At 44.3% G+C, this 18,025-nt stretch overlaps 1 protein-coding gene across 7 annotated transcripts in view; it reads left to right on the top strand.

Annotated features, from left to right (window-relative positions):
* LOC144829072 (beta-Ala-His dipeptidase-like) overlaps positions 1-18,025 on the top strand; it is a 392,817-nt gene that overhangs the window by 203,919 nt on the left and 170,873 nt on the right. For all 7 annotated transcript variants that reach the window (XM_078687840.1, XM_078687838.1, XM_078687841.1 and 4 more), the window contains one exon: positions 7,676-7,764. In XM_078687840.1, coding sequence (XP_078543966.1) covers positions 7,676-7,764 — 89 coding nt within the window. The remainder of the gene's footprint in view (positions 1-7,675; positions 7,765-18,025) is intronic.

Genomic DNA, 18,025 nt, shown 5'->3' with positions numbered 1-18,025 from the left:
CTCTTCTCTCCCTTGTAAGTTCTTCAAGCCATGCTGGTATACCTACATCTTCGTAAACACTAGGGTTCCTCCTCCATCTACTAGAGCCTGCAAATATTGTGGGGTCTCCACAGAACTAACTGTGTATTTTGAGTTCTCTGTACATTTCCAACAACTTGTGTCATTAAGATCTTTGGTCGTCTCTCAATTTGGTGTGGTGCAGTAGGAACCACTCAAGATGCAACTGGATTAGTATCAATGGGAACCACAGCTATTGATCGTTTCACAACTGGTGGAGCAATTTGCAAAACCTGCAAAGGTCGTCCAATAGGAGGTGGATCTGAATTCTCTGGAGATGTAGCTATGGTCTGACTAGAACTAGCGCTTATTTCTCCTGGATCCGTATATTTTACAGATGGTGGTGGTCAGGAAGACAACATTTGTTCTAATATCTCTTCTCCTGACTAAGTATCTGACTTATCTCCTTCTTGCTTAGCGGCATCCTTACTCTTTCTCGTACTTTCTGATGTAAGAACCGGATATAATCTGGTTTCATCCATAGTTGCCTTTCTCCATCTATGCTGTTCTTCAACCCATTGTGCATTTGTATGCTTTTTCATCACCCTCCCTGTCCTTCTCTGATATTTCTCCTTCTCTATTTTCCCTGGAAACCTTTACCAAGCATTAAAAGTCTTCATACAATAGGGCATTTGCATAATTTCATCACCTTCCCTATCCTTCTCTGATACTTCTCCTTCTCTTTTTTCCCTTAAAACTTTACTAAGCATTAAAAGTCTCATATTGCATGGTTCGAGGTTGTGGCTTCATCTCGTACAATTTTCCCTTCAAATAATCTAGGATTCTGGTATTAAATGTTCCATATCTCGGAAATCTTAAAGCACCCTCATTTTCTGTAATTCGTTCCCATTGTTTCAGCTATAGACATGAATTTAATCCATGTTCAGCAGTCATAATGTAGGTTGGAGTATACTTAAGAGGTGCCTACTTACCTTTTCATACAGAAATAGTGACATCTCCCATAACAATTTCTTAAAGTCCTTAAAAGATTTCATAAAACTGGTCGAATTTTCAAAATTTTCATGTAAAGCCAAATGTTTTTATTCTGTTTCCGCATGACAAATTTCGTTCACCAATTAAATGACAGCCTAAAATTTCATGTGATTCTGTACCAAATCCAAAGGAAGAACCCAAATCAACAATGTTCAATCACAACATGGCACTGAAAACCTTCTAACCAATGACAGCACAAAAGTACACCAACCATCCAATCCCATCATGAAACACTATGACGAATGACTCGCACATCGCAGCGGCTCACCCTCCTTCACACTTGTTCTTCGGGTTCACACACACTTTCTAATAACCTCTTAAATATATTCTTGTTTGCTCTTCTAAGGAAAATTGAGTATCACAGCCACTCAAGAATAGTGTACACTCGCAAGTGACTTCTTGACCAGTGAAAATTCATACAAATTAATGCAGCTTCACCTGTTTGCACAATAAGGATCCACGAACACTAACAGAGATTAATCAAACTCAACAGCTTGTCCTTACCATTACTGATGGAAGTGATAGTACCTCACATTCCACTTCTCCTGCAAACAAGTTTATAACATTTGTTATTATCCCTGGATCTTTTGAGCCTGAAAATCAACGTCTCCTCTTCAACAGCTTTTTGTTGGTTCTCATTACTCACTCATAGATTCTACAAGGAAAAACACATACAGCCATTACACTCACAACCACAACATATTCACCCTATTAATACACTTTCAAAACTGCAACCACTAAACTGCTACCACTTTCAGACACTGCTTCACCACACCGTCTAGATCTGGACACTGGAAACTAGAATTGGGGATTATTTGAATATAACTTGGGCACAATGTTTACTGCTCTATTCAGGCTGTTAACCATCACACTGCTACCAGAAACTGTGGGAGCCTGAGAAGTAGCCAAGAATGGTATTAAACTAAACACCCAATTTACAGATTTCGTCCTTTGGCAAATCCTGATGGCTCTTGAAAAGTTCAGTGGACCTTTCCCACTATGTTAGAATGGAGCTAGAAAGAAGATACAAACTTTGCATACATCATCAACGGTCAGATTAATATTCAGTCAATGATGAGAGGTTATAGCACTCTGTGGATGAGAGGCAACATAAAACGAACAAATCACATACATATTCAGATTGACAAAGTTCTTCTTGTCGATATCTTTCTTTTACTGCGATGTATTTGAGGTATGCACAGGAACAAAACCAGCCAACGCATTTCGCCCAGACAATGGGCTTCTTCAGGGCAAAAATAGACGCCTCCAGAATTGCTGGGGCGTATTTCGCCCCAGCTATTCTGGCAGCGTCTATTACACCGGACACAGCTCCCGACTTTGTCAATGACTTCACGACTCACATGTCCTTCTGCTCTCTTCGCTGAGTTTTCCCTCACCCGGATGCTCTCTACCTTGACTAAGAATTGACCGTTGACGCATCACGCAGAAAGATTTTAAGACAACTACGTCTATTAGACCGCATTTTTTGCCCTGAAGAAGCCCATTGTCTGTGCGAAACGCGTTGGCTGGTTTTGTTCCTGTGCATACCTCAAATACATCGCAATAAAAGAAAGATATCGACAAGAAGAACTTTGTCAATCTGAATATGTATATGTGAGTTGTTCGTTTTATGTTGCCTCTCATCCACAGAGTGCTATAATCATTTTTATGATCTACTGGCAGCAGATCATTTGAGGTGGGCAATATATGCAAATAAGATCATGACTTAGTTCGTTAGTGCTGTCCTCTAGAACCCAGCTGCCTATCCTATACTAATAATGATGAGAGGTTGATGAAGTTTTCAACACCTTTATTTATCGTAAATGATTAGTATTAGTTTTGTCAATCTTTATTCAGTTGGTCGTTTTACAGAATTATCAATAAAAAGGTTGATTAATGACAGCATACAACAATCCAGAGTGTTCCACAAAGGAAATTGTTACCAAACTAGCTAAGGCACCTAATCTACCCCAAATAGAACTCCCCCTGAAGAATTATTTTTCAAAAAGAGCAAGATTTTGAATATAAAATGAACTACCCATTTCGGGAACTCAGCCGCGTTGCCTACAGCTGCAGTAGCAACCGTCAATAATAGAATGATCTTTGCAGCATCATTGATCAGGGAAGGATCGCTAGAAAATGAAAGAATAAAGACACCTTTAGTGGAGCTGTCGGAAACATATGTACAGGGCCAATTCTCTAGTAGAAGAGTCGCAAGACAGGGTAAAGAGATATGGGCCACAGTCTGAGAGTCTTCTGTACTAACAGTCTAGGAGCACTTATTAATATAAAATCACCCAATAATGTATCTAAACTTGCTGGACGTTAGCTCCTTTCATCCATTGGAAACCGCTCATCCGATGGTGTTGTCAACTTCGATTGCTTATTCTTCTGATTCACACGAGCTAAAAGATGCGCTCTGGATCCATTGCGAATACAAAGCAAGTTGGATGTGAAGGGGCAAATTAGCAATAATATTCTATGAAGCATTCATAAAATATACCTAATTTATTATTTATTCAAACAGTTACAGCAGCTCATTGTATTAAGGCAGATTATCTAATATAGTGTGATGAAGGTAAAGAAACATAGATTCGAAGTCAGACCATTCTTAAACAAGTTGCTGGTGCTAGGCAAAATGATCTAAATAAACGTCTATTAAGCTGTGAGCGAGTCATAAAAAGAAAAGGCTTTTAGGCTAACTAAAGAGGCACATTTAAGAATGATGGCCTGGTGCAAAAAGAATTTCTGTTATATGATTTCCTATACTATTAGGTACTACACATTTTTCCTACATGTGATTAATCTATGAATTATTTGTGATATTAATAATATGTTTGAATATGATTCTTTCACGTTATTAAGCAGGCACATTTTTCCTACGTTTCAGTTTATGTGAAAACATGTCTGCAGCAGTTTAAAAGCGTTCTAAGGTGCAGTTCTAGCAAGGTCTTTGAGTCGAATTTCCATTTTTAAAATAATTTCCTACAGTAGATAAGGTTTTGTTTTAAAAAGCATCGGTGGTAGCACGGGAACGCCGATGTACAACCCATGTAATGTCCTTCTGGCACAGGATAACGCAAGGCTTTGCGCAGCTTTGTGTTACTTTTAGGCAACCTTCCAGAGTAAAACTTGAGTAAATCTGACAAAAACGTTTTGGCTAGCAGTGCAAAAGGTTTGTATGTCTGACCCGTATTCTTCGATGCAGGAACCCTTTGTGCCTATCAATCACATCTGTAAAAATGGAAAGCTGTTTTTGAGCATGTGATGTTTGCTAAGAGAATGTTTGAGGCACCTTATTTTGAGTTGATTGTTCTAAATGTAATTAAGACTATGCATGCTGAATTGTAGTGGCTGGGATTCTGACTGCATCTCATTGACTGTCTAGAGCATGCAGACTTAAAAAAATATATATATTTGGGAAGTTTATATCTTGGAACGGTATCAAACCTGGGTTTGGCCATGTTATTGCTGACTGCACATATCTGTTCTTTATGCATTTTTATTGAACAAGCACAGCCAATATAATTTAATGAGCTCAGAGTGGCTTTTAAAAAGTTGCTGTGGCAGTGCATACTAACATCAACGGGAAGAAGGTGCATAAGGTTTATTTGTAATTTGCTCCCCGAGTAGCAAGAGAGAAGGGGTGTATCTTGTTGATGGCCTTCAGAGGTTTTCCTGTTCAGAAACAAGCATTATCAAAGGCAAATACTCTCATTTATGCAAGAGCTATTTGGCTTTTTCAATGTGTAGTGTTATAGTCTTTCTGGAATGTTTCCTGATGGTTCCATTGTTTTGGTTCCACTGTGATGTGCTAAATGGAACCTGTATTTGAATATATCATTCATTGGGCAGTTGCTGATGCTGGCTGGTGGCTGCTGCGCTGCACTTGTGTCAATTAAACTTATATTCACAACGACATCCTTGTTGTAATGGACTTGATTACTACAAAAATATGTGGCGACGATGACACAAGTGCAGGAAGAACCCACGAACAAGAAGAAAGATAAACGATCTTACCTGCGATAATTATCAATATCTGCGGGGTCTCGTGGAAAGGTGAAATAGTACCAAGGACTCTTGCGGAGGTTGACAGAAGCAGGAAAGGATGAGGTACTATCTATAATTGTTTTAATATTGGGAAGCGATTATCGCAGCAGCGCAACGGAAATCCGCTGTGGAACTTGTGTGCGAGCAAGAATAAGGTTGGCATCGTAGTGCGCAGACGGCGGACATCTTTGTTGGAGCATTTGGATGGTTCAACGTGACGTATGTAGCGTGAGCACCATTTTGCGTATGCTCCCTATGTTATTTTTTTGGAGGACGGAATGGGCAAGCAACGTGGAATGGGGCGGGAGAGTTTAACCCCTTCGCTGCTGGCCTGTTTCCGCCGCTGTGCGGTAAACAAACGAACAGGGCGGGCCGTGACAAACCCCAGCCGTCATCAGCACACGAGCACCGCGGAGCGTGACGGCTGGGGTTTTTCACCAGCATGCAAGGGGTTAAAGTGCTATGCTGCAGCCATCATTTGTTATGCTGGGTTGGGGTTGACCAACCTGGGCAGCAGGAGCGGGACAGAAGGAGCAAGCAGCACTAGGGTTGACCCCAGAACCCAACATGCATGAGGGGTTGACCCACAGCTTGCTAGGTGGCGAGGCAGCTTTGCAAAGAATGTTTCATGGTTTCTCTGTCATAGTTCATTTGCTGCGAATGTCGACAGTGGGTGATTAGGGATTGCAGTTGCAAATTGCCTTCCGTAAGTTGCGTTCGGGGGGCTTTCATAAATGAGGGGTGGTCCTATTGTAATCAGACGTTGCACGGCAAAATTCCCTGAAAGTTTGAGGTTTGCAAATCCTACAATGCAGTAATGGTTGACATTGAGTTTTGATATTGAGCTGTGATAGTTTTGCCTTCATGTTTGTTACATGGGAATTGATTTTGCAGATTGCCTTGGTGTTGTTAGAGTTCACTATGAAGGCATAGCTATGCTGGGTTTCCAACTTGTTTCGTTTCATGGACATTTTATCTGGTAGCCTTTGCTTATGGTACCCAGATCATGAACTGGGTCCAATAATTCATTCAAACGTTATGAATTTAGATTTTCACAAATTCAGGAACAGCATTGTTGCCACCATTTGAATTCATTGACGTTTATGCTTAAGATTTTTGGGGACATCCAATACACATCTTGACGTTAGTCTAGGCAGAATTCAACCAGTGGTCTCTTCCACTTTACCCACTGGTTTAATTGTTCACGGTGGAGAACTTCCATAGAATCATTAGTTGGAAGATGCTATTCATGAAAATGTCATTCACCTGCAGAATTATTAAAATCACTTAATTATACAGGATGCCTAGATCTGGGATGTTAGAGCTGGTGCAAGAGAAACTCCCAAGACTTGAAGCCCTGAAAAACATAATATGTTCTGAGTATGTCCCACATTATCCAAATCTCCACCCTGAACCCACTACAACATAGAAAGCAACTTTAGTTCCAGTAGTAAACATGCCTTCGGTATATAGCTATGTCACCTCTAATCGATTGTCCAATCAGAGGTGTATCTCAATAATGACAACATAGATTTGGAAATAGAATATTGCAAGACACAGTAATATCACCGAAACTTGTGGAACAAAGGAAGATGGTATTCATGAAGGACAGAATGGAACTGAACTGCTGATTCCTGTTGGAGAGGACTAATGGAGTCAACTCCAGTGCAGTTCCTGATACCCATGGTCAGCTTTCCGGCAAAGCAATAAGGATCATAGTATTTGTTTAAATGCAGGCGCTACATACTTTGTAAAAATATTAAAAAGATGCCGGTGCCCAAAGCAGTTCTTAGGAGCCCACAGCAAACATTGCCAAGGTTGCTTAGTACCAAGTTTGCTGACTCTTGAATCCTCCTCCTGCTTTTTCCTAGCACCATATTATGTGTTGTTTCTCTATTACCCCCTCTTGCAGGTTCTTTTTTATCAGTGTCCTCTCCTTGTCATTCTTTTCTTTACTGTTTTCTACATTTTTCTCTTTTGCTGTGGGTCTGATGGTGGAATTTAGGGAATGTCCCCAAAAATGAGTGGCAGTGCCAAATACCTGCTAACACCAGCTCTAATTAAGCACTTACTGCATGTCACTGACATACCAAAACAAGAGAAACCTTATCCACTTCACAGGCATACACGCAGAAATAGCACTTAGAAGATATGTACACTATTTGTGCACTTCGCTTAGACCAGCTCCAAACATAGCTGCAGCTCACACCCCTAACACACAACCCACATTTCCAGGCATGCACTCTCCATGTGAATCCATTCATTGCATCTGAATTCCTTAGCGAAAAATTAGATTCTAGAAGGTTGGTTGGATTTTCATATGTTGCATTTTATGCTTAGAAATGATTATTTTTACTTCATGCTGGAATAAATGCATACTCTGTAGTCTAAAAAGGAATTATCTATAGAGAGGTGAACACGTTTGTGCTGTCAGTATCCCATGTGGCTACGTGGAGACCCTATGCACGTTGAAAATGTGTAATATTTGCTGTTTTGGGATATCATCTGATATGAACATTTGCCATAAAGTAATTCTTTTAAAGACCTTATTTTCATCCTTTCTTCATTCTTCAAGGCAATCTTTATGCACGAGGAGCAACTGATAACAAAGGACCTGTACTTGCATGGCTACATGCAGTGGAAACATATAAAGCTCTCAAAGAGGCATGTATAAAATGTGTATTTTGTACTACTTTTGCTCCATATGTACACTCTTAATTTGCTGTTACCCAGGAAAAGGATTCCCTGTGTGTAGAAAGTCCCTTTCCAGCCTCCCTTACACTTACAGTATCCACTAAAGAACTATTCGCGGTCTTAAAGGAGCACACAAAACATTGCACCTGCACCTCAGCCATTGTGGCCTCCCAGACTCTGTGACACCTTAACCACCCACTTTATAACTAAAATAGACAATATCTACTGCAATTTTCACAATAATACCACAGCTCTTATACATATTTGTCCTGCCAAACTCTTCCTGTAACAACTCTCAGGCAATATTGGATAGGTTTGAATCCATCAAACATACTCAACTGCTAGATCTTTTAGTGAAAACTAAATCTGGCTCCCCGGCTGACTTGTGTCCCCCTTCTATCACAGCTATGTTATCTACTTCTCTTGCACCCCCAGTCACATCCTTATGCAACCTATCCTTAGCTGCTGTTTCTCAGGAATGGAAAGCTGCCTAGGTCACACCCATATTTTTAAAAACGCATGCTGACCCTACTGATTCGACAAATTACCGTCCTATCTCTCTCCGTCCCTCGATAGGCAAGGTTCTTCTTCATAAGCAGCTTTCCTCCTACCTGAAAACTCATCACCTGCTGGACATCTCCCAGTCGGGTTTCGCCCCTCACACAGTACAGAAACTACCTTCTTAGCTGTAGTAGACTACTAAGCCTAACCTTGGACGCCGGCATGCCAACTATGCTGGTTCTCCTAGATCTGTCAGCGTCATTTGATACTGTGTCCCATCCCATCTTGATTCAACGGCTCAATGAGATGGGGATTCATGACTCCACCTTAAATTGGCGTATAGACTTTCTTAAGGACAGGACTCAAAGTATCACACTTGGCCCTTTTCAATATAAATCTCTCTCCCTGTGCATGGGAGTCCCTCAAGGCTCTGCTCTAAGCCCTACACTTTTTAACATTTATATTGCTCCCATCGCTGAGCTAGTCAATTCCTGTGGTCTTGAAATACTCTCTTATGTAGGTGCTAGCCAATTGGTCTTGTCCTTTGGGCATGATATTGAGAATGTTAAACATTGGTTTATCGCCTCGGAGAAAAATTGCCACATGGATGTCCCTGAATTGTCTTCAATTAAATGGGGCCAAAATGGAGATTCTACTGTATGGCAAAGTGTAGCTCCAGTGAACAGCTGAATATTAGCCTGTCAAACTTGGTCCTTCTCATCCTCCCAGATGCACAGTAAGAAATGTGGGCATTTTGTTAGATAACAAGATATCTATGAAAGATCAGGTGACTTCTATCTACGGCATGTGCTTCAGGACAATGCGCCATCTTAGGAGGATCTTCCAGTGGCTTCCGCTGTCCTCTCAGAAGACCCTCATCCAGGCCCTGATAATCAGCTGCCTGGACTATGGAAATGCGCTTGTTGTAGCATCAAATTAATCCCTTCATTCTAAAATGCAGCTGGTACAAAATACTGCAGATCGACTAGTTAACAAATTGCCACTGGGCACATCCTCAGCCCCCCATCTCGAAGCCCTTCATTGCTCCCCACAAAGAAAAGAGCTATTTTTAAACTCCTATACCTGATGTATAAAGCCCTATCAGGTAAAGGACCCAAATATCTGCAGGTTAAATGTGTTCCCTATCTCCCTTGATAAAACCTCAGATCAAGTAGTTAATTTCTACTTTGTCCCCATCATATTCGCACATCTAGGTATAGCGGACAGGCCTTCTCGTACCTTGCTCCGTACCACTGGAACAAGCATCCCCTTTTTATGAGGGCATGCACTGAGTTCACAGGTTTTAATAAAACATCTTAAAACCTGGCTGTTCTAATTGCTGTTTCCTGACTTATCTGCTTCCTCAGCACCAAGATGCCCCTCCGGGGGTGAGTTGTTGCGCTAAATCAAATATCCATTAACATAACATAACGTAACATTGGTTCACTGAATCAACAGTGTGCCCGATTAACACATAATTTGCTGTGATTTACTCCTGCAGGACTTTTGGCTTACTACAAAATCACAGGAGCAAGCCAGGAGAATTAGGAGTTGGTTACACCTGCTCAAGGCAAAATATTTGTGAACTGGGCCCTGTAAAAATTTGCTATAAAATGTAAGGAGTTGTGATAGACCCCATCTCGTAAGCAGCCAAGAAATAAGCATAATGGGCCTCATTTATGAGGCCTTGCGTCAGTTTTGCGCCGCCGGTGCGTCACTTGTTGTGATGCACCCGCGGCGTAAAAAATGCGCCTTGTTGCGCCATATTTAAAAAGTGACGCATCTAGGTAGATGCGTCACTTTTTAAACCCCTGCGCCACATTATACCTGCGTCAGGTATAATGTATGCAGAGGGGGCGTTCCCCCGCAAAAAGCCTCGTAATAGTGACGCAGTGAAATCTATGAGATTTCACTGCGTCACTTTTAGGACGCTGTTGCGTCAAAATCTTGCGCCTGCCTCACAGCAGGCATAAGACTGACCCAAGCCCTTTCACATGGGGCTTTCCCCATGTGAAAGGACGCATTGCTGGAGTTGCGTCACTTTTGTGACACACTCCAGCAATGCGTCACTTTTGCGCTTACAGATACGTCAGAAATACTGACGTATCTGTAACTCCTTGCGACATGATGCGTCATACATTAAATATGACGCATCATTGGTGTCGCAAGGAGTGCACAGTGAAAAGTGACGCATCGCTGTTTTCACGCAGCGATGCGTCACTTTTCATAAATAAGGCCCAATGTTCTCAATGATTTCAGATAGTTTGAAAAATATGGTACTTCTCAGCTTGGGAAGGAAGTTTAGATTTAGTATGTTTTCTTTTTATTCTATGTCACCCTTGGCTTGGGTTACACTGTATTTTTTTCAGGTTGTAATATGTCAGCAAGCTTAGTTTAAAAAGAATTATACCGGGACTATCAAGCATTGCAATTTATTTCTGATTTTTGTTTTTGACCCTTAAAACATTTAGTGGACTTGATTTAATTGATTTCAATATATCTTAATGCCAAATAGAAGCACATACTGGTAATATGAGATTCCCTTTGTAAAAACAGACCTATATGATAGTCAGATGTAACATTTAAGCCATCATCAGAAACATGCTGGGGACACCGCTAAGGATTTAACCTACTGAAAGGGCATCTATAGAGCAGCAATCAGTTTTGTCCTGTACTGAAATCCCTTTGAGAATCTGGGTTTTCGCTCACGGAATGCATAATAATGCCAGACTTATCCTAGTAATCTTTGCCCACAAAATGCGTAATTCCAATTCAGCCAGCGTTATTCTGTTATGTGATGTTATGTTATGTTATTTCAGCTTTTAGAGCGCACGGCTGCCCCAGCAAAGGGGCGTCCCGGCGCCTTACCTGAAAGAAGGAACACAACCAAGAAGGCAAGCAGAAAAGATGAATTAATCAGCAGAACAGTCATTGGGAACCAAGAGGGAAAAGAAAAGTTTTAATGGCCCTCCTAAATGCAAGCAACTCATCCAGAGCACGAATGTGGGCAGGGAGTGAGTTCCAAAGCTTTGCCGCCAAGACGCGGAAGGAACGCCCACCCGCCCTACTGCGTTTAAATCATGGGACTATGGCCAGATTTTGTCCCAATGACCTCAAGTGCCGAGAGGGAACATAAGGCATGAGAAGATGCTCAAGAATCTTGGGAGAGGAGAGTTTAAGGATTTTGAAGGAGAGACATAATGTAGCCAGTGAAGTTTCCAAATGGTTTCCTTGACTAAACAGAACCTGGGTAAGCCTACCAAGGCTCTGGCTGCAGCGTTCTGAAGGCGCTGCATCCGAATAACTCCCGCCTGATTAGCCCCCAGCAGGAGCGAACTGGCGTAGTCAAGCCGTGACAGGATAGTGGCCTGAATTATCAGCTGTCTGGTGGGGCATCAAAAAATTTCAGAATTGGCCTAAGTCTACGTAGGATACCGAAACAGGTGGCAGCTACTTTTTTTGTATGACCGGAAAAGCTGAGGGCGGGGTCTAACCAAACCCCCAGGTTTTTAACCTCAGATGCCAGAGCGGGAGTTGGACCTAGTTCTGAGGGCCACCACTTATCGCACCAGAGGTTAATGTGCTTACCGACAATTAAAACCTCCGTTTTTTTAGCATTAAGTTGTAGACAATTAGCATTCATCCAACCAGCCACTGCTGTCAAGCCATCTCGAAACCTGGAGGCCTCAAGGTCGGAGTCCCCACTAAGTGCAACCGCCAGCTGCGTGTCGTCTGCGTAAGAGACCATGGTTAAGTCCCAGCGCTTGGCGACCGCAGCTAGCGGCTGCACATAGAGATTGAACAGCGTGGGGCTGAGTGCCGAACCCGGAGGTACTCCTTGTTCAATGGCATGGGGCTTAGACTCAAAGGGCGGTGTAGCAACCCTAAAAGTACGATCTGTTAGAAATGACCGAAACCAATCCAGTGCCACATCCGAAACGCCCGCTTCTCCCAGTCACTGTAAAAGTATTGCGTGGGAGACAGTGTCGAACGCGGCACTGAAGTCGAGTAACACCAGTGCCGCCGTTCGACCAGAGTCCAGCACGAGACGCAGATATTCCGTCATAGAGAGGAGGGCAGTCTCAGTGCTGTGTCCCGCACGGAATCCATTCTGGGAGGGGTCCAAGATTTTTGCAGTCTGCAGATGATTGGATAGAATGCCATTAACAAAATCACCTCAACATACAGCATCTTCAATCCTCAACTGGACCCCATCATCATCGCACCTCAACTTCCCCTTGCAGCCAAAGACCTAACCCTGACCTTGTGGCCCACCATCACTATAATCGAAATCACTGCTACCATGAAGACCATCCCTCGGGCCAACATTCTTCCACCAAAGGCTTACTATAGATCAGAGTACAACCAACACCCATCTTCAACTATTCCACTGACTCAGCCGCATTCCCGGAATCCTAGAAACCTGCCACCGTCATGCCCCTGCTCAAGAACCCACCCACTGACCCAACCACACTTTCCAACCACAGACCCATCTCCCTCCTACCATATTCGCCAAAGATGGTCTTAGATAAAATGATCAACCAGTGCCTCAACCATTAACCACCAGATCCTTCACACCATGCAGTCCAGATTCAGGCCCAGCCATTGTACAGAAACAGCATCATTGCGACAGCCAACGTCAGCATGATCCTTGACAGAAGAAACATGCAGCACTCATCCACGTGCTGGTGCAAGCTCCAAGACCGAGGCCCGTGACCTTGGCAGCCTGCTCAGACCATCATGGCTTCCGTCAGCAAGGCCCGCAGTTCTCCTTTCTCGTTGACGTACCCCACCGGCATACACAGCGGACAGGTAGGTCACACATTTGGAACTTAGTCTTGATTACACTATGGCAGAGTACATTTATTATGGCAGAGTTCACATCACTATACTCCCTTCGATGTGGTGCCACGAAGTCTGTGTGTAGCATTCCAACCACACGTATCTGTAGGCCCTCGCGGACTACTGACCTCTGCCCACGCTGCGCTTGAGTAGGTCACACAATTGGAGTCTTGATTTCTTCATGGCAGAGTTCATATCATTGCACGCAAGGAGAGGTGTAAGAGGAAGGCGCGTTTTAGTCAGGAGGCATAAAGGATCATCATTAGATTGGTGATCGAACACTACCAACAACTGCCCTGGTGTCACTAACTCTGTGCATCGTGAGCCAACAAAACGTGGCTGTGGGCCCCTGCTGACCGCTGCCTCCGGCCAACAATGCAGTCGAGTAGGTCACACATTTGGGACTGAGTCTTGATTTATTCAAGGTAGAGTTTATATCATTGTACCGGCCTCATCGCTGAGTGCATCCCCTCTCAGCCCTGGTACCACTAAGTCTGTTTCCGGACATTCATGGTCACTCTCTGGTTGAACTTCAGTGGGGTCTGAGTCTATGGACTGGGGGTTATCTTCAACCTCATGTAGCTGATACCAACTTGGTGGTCAAAACGAGGCTGTAGCATTCTACTCCTCAATTTGCCATTTCCGGACGGCTTCTGCCCTCTGCATCATGCCCTGGAGGACACCTTCCACTGGCCCCCGCAACCCTCTGCTACATCGACGAGGACCCGCTCAGTCCGTGTGGCCCTACCTCAGTGCACCGCAAGTCACCGTCCCATGGCTGTGTGCCTGTGCCGACAGCAGTGCGTCCAGGGCTACTAACTCTGTGCAGCTCAAGTCAGGGACCCTGTCTGATAGGTTGTTGGATGGCCTCTGGGTCGATAGATTGGGGGTCATCAACGCCATGGGTCTGTGGACCTGCGCTGTCCGCTTCCTCCGGCCTCAACTGCGGTCCACCTGGGCTCACACATCAAATCAAGTCCTGACAGGCCTGGACGTTACATTCACGGTAGGGGGCACACTCCACCACTGCCAGGACCACCTCCAAACGACAACTGCCAGAGTTGAAACAGTCGTACTGGCATACTAACAGAGTTGCTCACACCTGTCGTGGATGCCATCATCTGCCTGATACCCTTCTCAGCTCTTCAGGTGCCACTAACTCAGTGCACCACAACTCATGGACTATTTCTGATTGAGTTGTGTGCTGTGGAGAGCTCACGCAGCAATGTCACCTCAGGCAGTGCGGGAGACCTGGGACGATGATGAGGAAGATGATGCATGTGTAAGGCACCCCACTGCAGCTGCTGCAGGAATATCCCGAAGGGACACAATCCTAGACAATTTATTTACATGAGCACACTCAGCTCCAGTGCCCCAACCTCAGTGCACTGCAACTCACGGACACTTCTGTTTGCATATTGGGTGGCCACTGGACTTGTTCCGGCTACCACCATGATGCTTCGCAGTAGTTTCTGTTATGCTGTTTTTTTCTGTTTCCGTTTTAATAGTGATCACTGTTCAAGTTGTTGCCAGCACCAACCACTCCATGTGGGCTGGCTTGCACTCACCCCACACACATCCAGCACAGGCATCACTGTACATGTGACCCTGCCAATAAAGGGTCCGGCGCACGTGCCCGTAGCTGGTTCCACAAAATATCTAAGTGTGTCCGTGTGGTCATAATGTATGCATGAGGGCCCCGGGCCCTGCAACATTGCGTTGTGCTGTGTACAGCGGGCGCAACCATGTCACCGCAGGCAGCGGGTAAGACCTTGGACATGTAGCTTTGTCGTCACCCACTCAATAGGTAAGAGGAGTGAGCTGGACCGTCATACGCAGGTCCATCGTGGGTGTGTGAATGATGATTCCGGGGCTCTGGGCGTGGTTCAGTACAGGAAATATGCAAATGTATGTGTCTCTGTCGCTGTGTGGGTCTCTTTTGTGGGGTGTAGGTGCTCCCTGATGGGACTTAGACACCCACATATGTGATCTAGTTCTGCTTCCATGAGGTCGGAACCTACCCGCACCTGTTCGGCCACCACCTTTTGGCATTCTACCACCTGGCATTGGAATGCGATGTGTGCTTCAGGAAGTGTTGGGAGCCAGCCGTGGTGGTGGGTGCTTCCTGCTGTGTGGTCTGTGCAGGCGCTGGGGTCTTGTCTATGTAGCTTGGCTGCCCTGCTCCTGGAGGTGGGTTGCCTAAGATGTCCATGGGCTGTTGTAGGGCGTTGGTGTCGAAGGTGTGGTGATCCTCTCAAGCATCGCTGATGAGTTGTCTGGTCTGCTCTGTTGGAGGTGTTGTTTGTCCCTCTGCAATGTGAAGGGAAGATGCATTTTGACATTGTGTTGACATGAATGTTGGTGCATTGTCCTAGTTTACATGCAGACTGCATGACAATGTACATTGTGACTGTTTGGGAGGTGCTCAATATTTGATGCGGGACCGTGGACATTTGGACTTCATGATGGATGTGAGGTTATACACGTACATTTACATCTCACAGTTTCCTGCTATGTTAGCTGTGATTGGCCTGTTTCTACGCATGAGCGGACCCAGTTGTGTCCTTTGTTCTGCAGTGTAGGTGTTGCACTTTGTACCACATTGTCGTCAATGTGGATTTGCTGTTATTGCTATGTGTGTGTGCAGCACTGTGGAAAGGTCGCCCCTGCAGATGTGATTTTGCTGCCCCTTATCCCTCTGAGGTGGTGTGCCTTTGACTTTTGTGCTTTTACGGTGTTGAGATATTGGCGACTTGGGTCATTTGTGCTCTTGGGCGGTTATTGTACTCTTGTGCATTGTTTGTCTGCAGATGTATTGTTGACGTCAGGGGTTGTTTGTGCACGTGGATGTTTCAAAGTGTGACCTGCTCCTTTCCGGATGTGGTCCACACTCAGCCACCGCAGTGTCATGGCGTGTACAATGTCATGATGATTGTACAGCAGCCACGCTGATCATCATGTAGTGTCACTTGCATTGTCAGTGTGGCTCACAAAGACGCATCTGTGCAGGGTTTCACACGTGTGCATGTGTTGGTTGTGGGAGTGTTGATGTGTGGGGAGGGACCCCTTTGGGCACATGCTGTACGGGGGCCTACCTGGTATTTGTGTGTGTGCTGCAGTGCGCCATGGGGATCAGGGACATGAACTTGGGTCATTGTGGGTGTGCAGTGTGCTACACATCATTGTGCATGTGTGACATTGTGCCCATCTCCCCCTTCTCCACAGTCCTTGGTCATTACTCACCCTGTTGATGTTGTGTCAGGTCATATTGAGCTGTGTCCGGACTCCCAACTCCATGAACCGTCTCCACACTGATGACTGTGGCCTCTATTTCCTCCAGCTCCTCCTGTGGCGCCGGACTCCCACATCCTGTCGCCGTTGCTGCCTTCCTGTTGGCAGCAGGTTTGTGCTTGGTTTGGATTTTCACATCATGCAAGCATCTCTTGGCCTTCTCCATTGGCCTCCTCGACACTCTGACTGCATTCACGTTTGTCAAATTGAAGTTCGGTTGATGGTAGTGTTCTGCCACCTCTGTGACGCTGATCTGGTTTTCCTGTGGACTGCACCCCATCTTCCTATTCCTCTTCTCCTTGGCTGTCCCTGACCCCGAGGTTCCTCACTGGTGGTCTGTGGGGCTTTTGGGGTTCGCGTTGGCCTCTGCACTCGGTCTGGGTGCATCCATGGTGCTACGCAGTTTATTTTTGTTTCCCTTTGTTTTTGTTCTGCTTTTATGGTCTCTTTTCCCGCTTGACGCGAGGGAATTGCAGGCCTGTCGCTGGTTTTCACTGATTTTTGTATCGCGCTTGGCTTCATCTCAACTTTTTTTGCGTTTGTGTTTTGCATTTTTGCGGCGTCACGTTGATTTTATCGCTGACATTTGACGCGTTATCGTGAGCCTATCGCATGGTACCACGGTGTTGAGAAAGGCCACCTTGCGTGGCCCTGCATGGCTAGATAAATCTGGGGTAATGCAAGGCAGCGTAAATCCTAACTAATGAACTAGGAAATGTTTATTTATTTATTTGTCAATCAATCAATCAATATTCCTCATTTCGATACAGTTAAATAGCATAAAAAGGCATACCTAATACAAATTTGCAATTCATTAAAGGTAAAAAAGAGCAATACAATATATTGATATGATATTAAAATTCCATTAAAAAATCGTTCATAAAATGCTTTAAAAATAATATAAGGTAGGGGGACAGGTGCAGTTATCGACACAATTAACAATGTATGACTCATTCAATCTTCCAGCCTTATGGTTGAGATCTCCTAGTCCTCAGAGAGGACCAAAGAAATGATGCTAGACAATAACATGTTAAAGGGTCAATCAGAATTTGCATCAAATATAGAGCTGGACGACATTGTCTAAGATTGTATTTGAAAATAACGGGAGAATGTATCTTTCCCTTTGCACATAATAAAAATTACAGAAAAATATAAAGTTCAGGTCTGTTTGAGGGGATGTTCCATCACAGGGACAAGCAGGAAGGTCATCTAGATATGGGTGACTCCGTTCTTTCTCTTGCCATTTTGGAGAAGAAAATTCCCTTTATTTTTGCCTTAGATATTGTCGCACAACTAGGTGGGTTCTCAAATAACTCCGGCAACCCCATGGATCTTAGAGTGTCCCTAACGTATTGTAGCCATGTATGCTTGGTCAAGTTTTAGGCAATCCTTCAGAATGTCCTGGGTGAGGTTGACTGTCTCCCTTCTGCAAACTGAATGCCGCAGCAGGATCGGTGCTATACAAATGTAATCTGTAATGTATGCTACGCCCAACTCAGTGTGGCAATTATAATTAGAGCAGCTTCAGGGAAGGGCAATTAGATTCTTAAGAAAGTAAAGTAAAGTAAAGTCCACATTTGTAAAGCGCACAATCACC

The sequence above is a fragment of the Lissotriton helveticus genome, chromosome 4_1, assembly GCF_964261635.1.
Source record: "Lissotriton helveticus chromosome 4_1, aLisHel1.1, whole genome shotgun sequence".
NCBI classification, from domain to species: domain Eukaryota; kingdom Metazoa; phylum Chordata; class Amphibia; order Caudata; family Salamandridae; genus Lissotriton; species Lissotriton helveticus.
The sequence above is the reverse complement of the archived record's forward strand: the minus strand, read 5'-3'. Positions and strand labels throughout refer to the sequence as shown.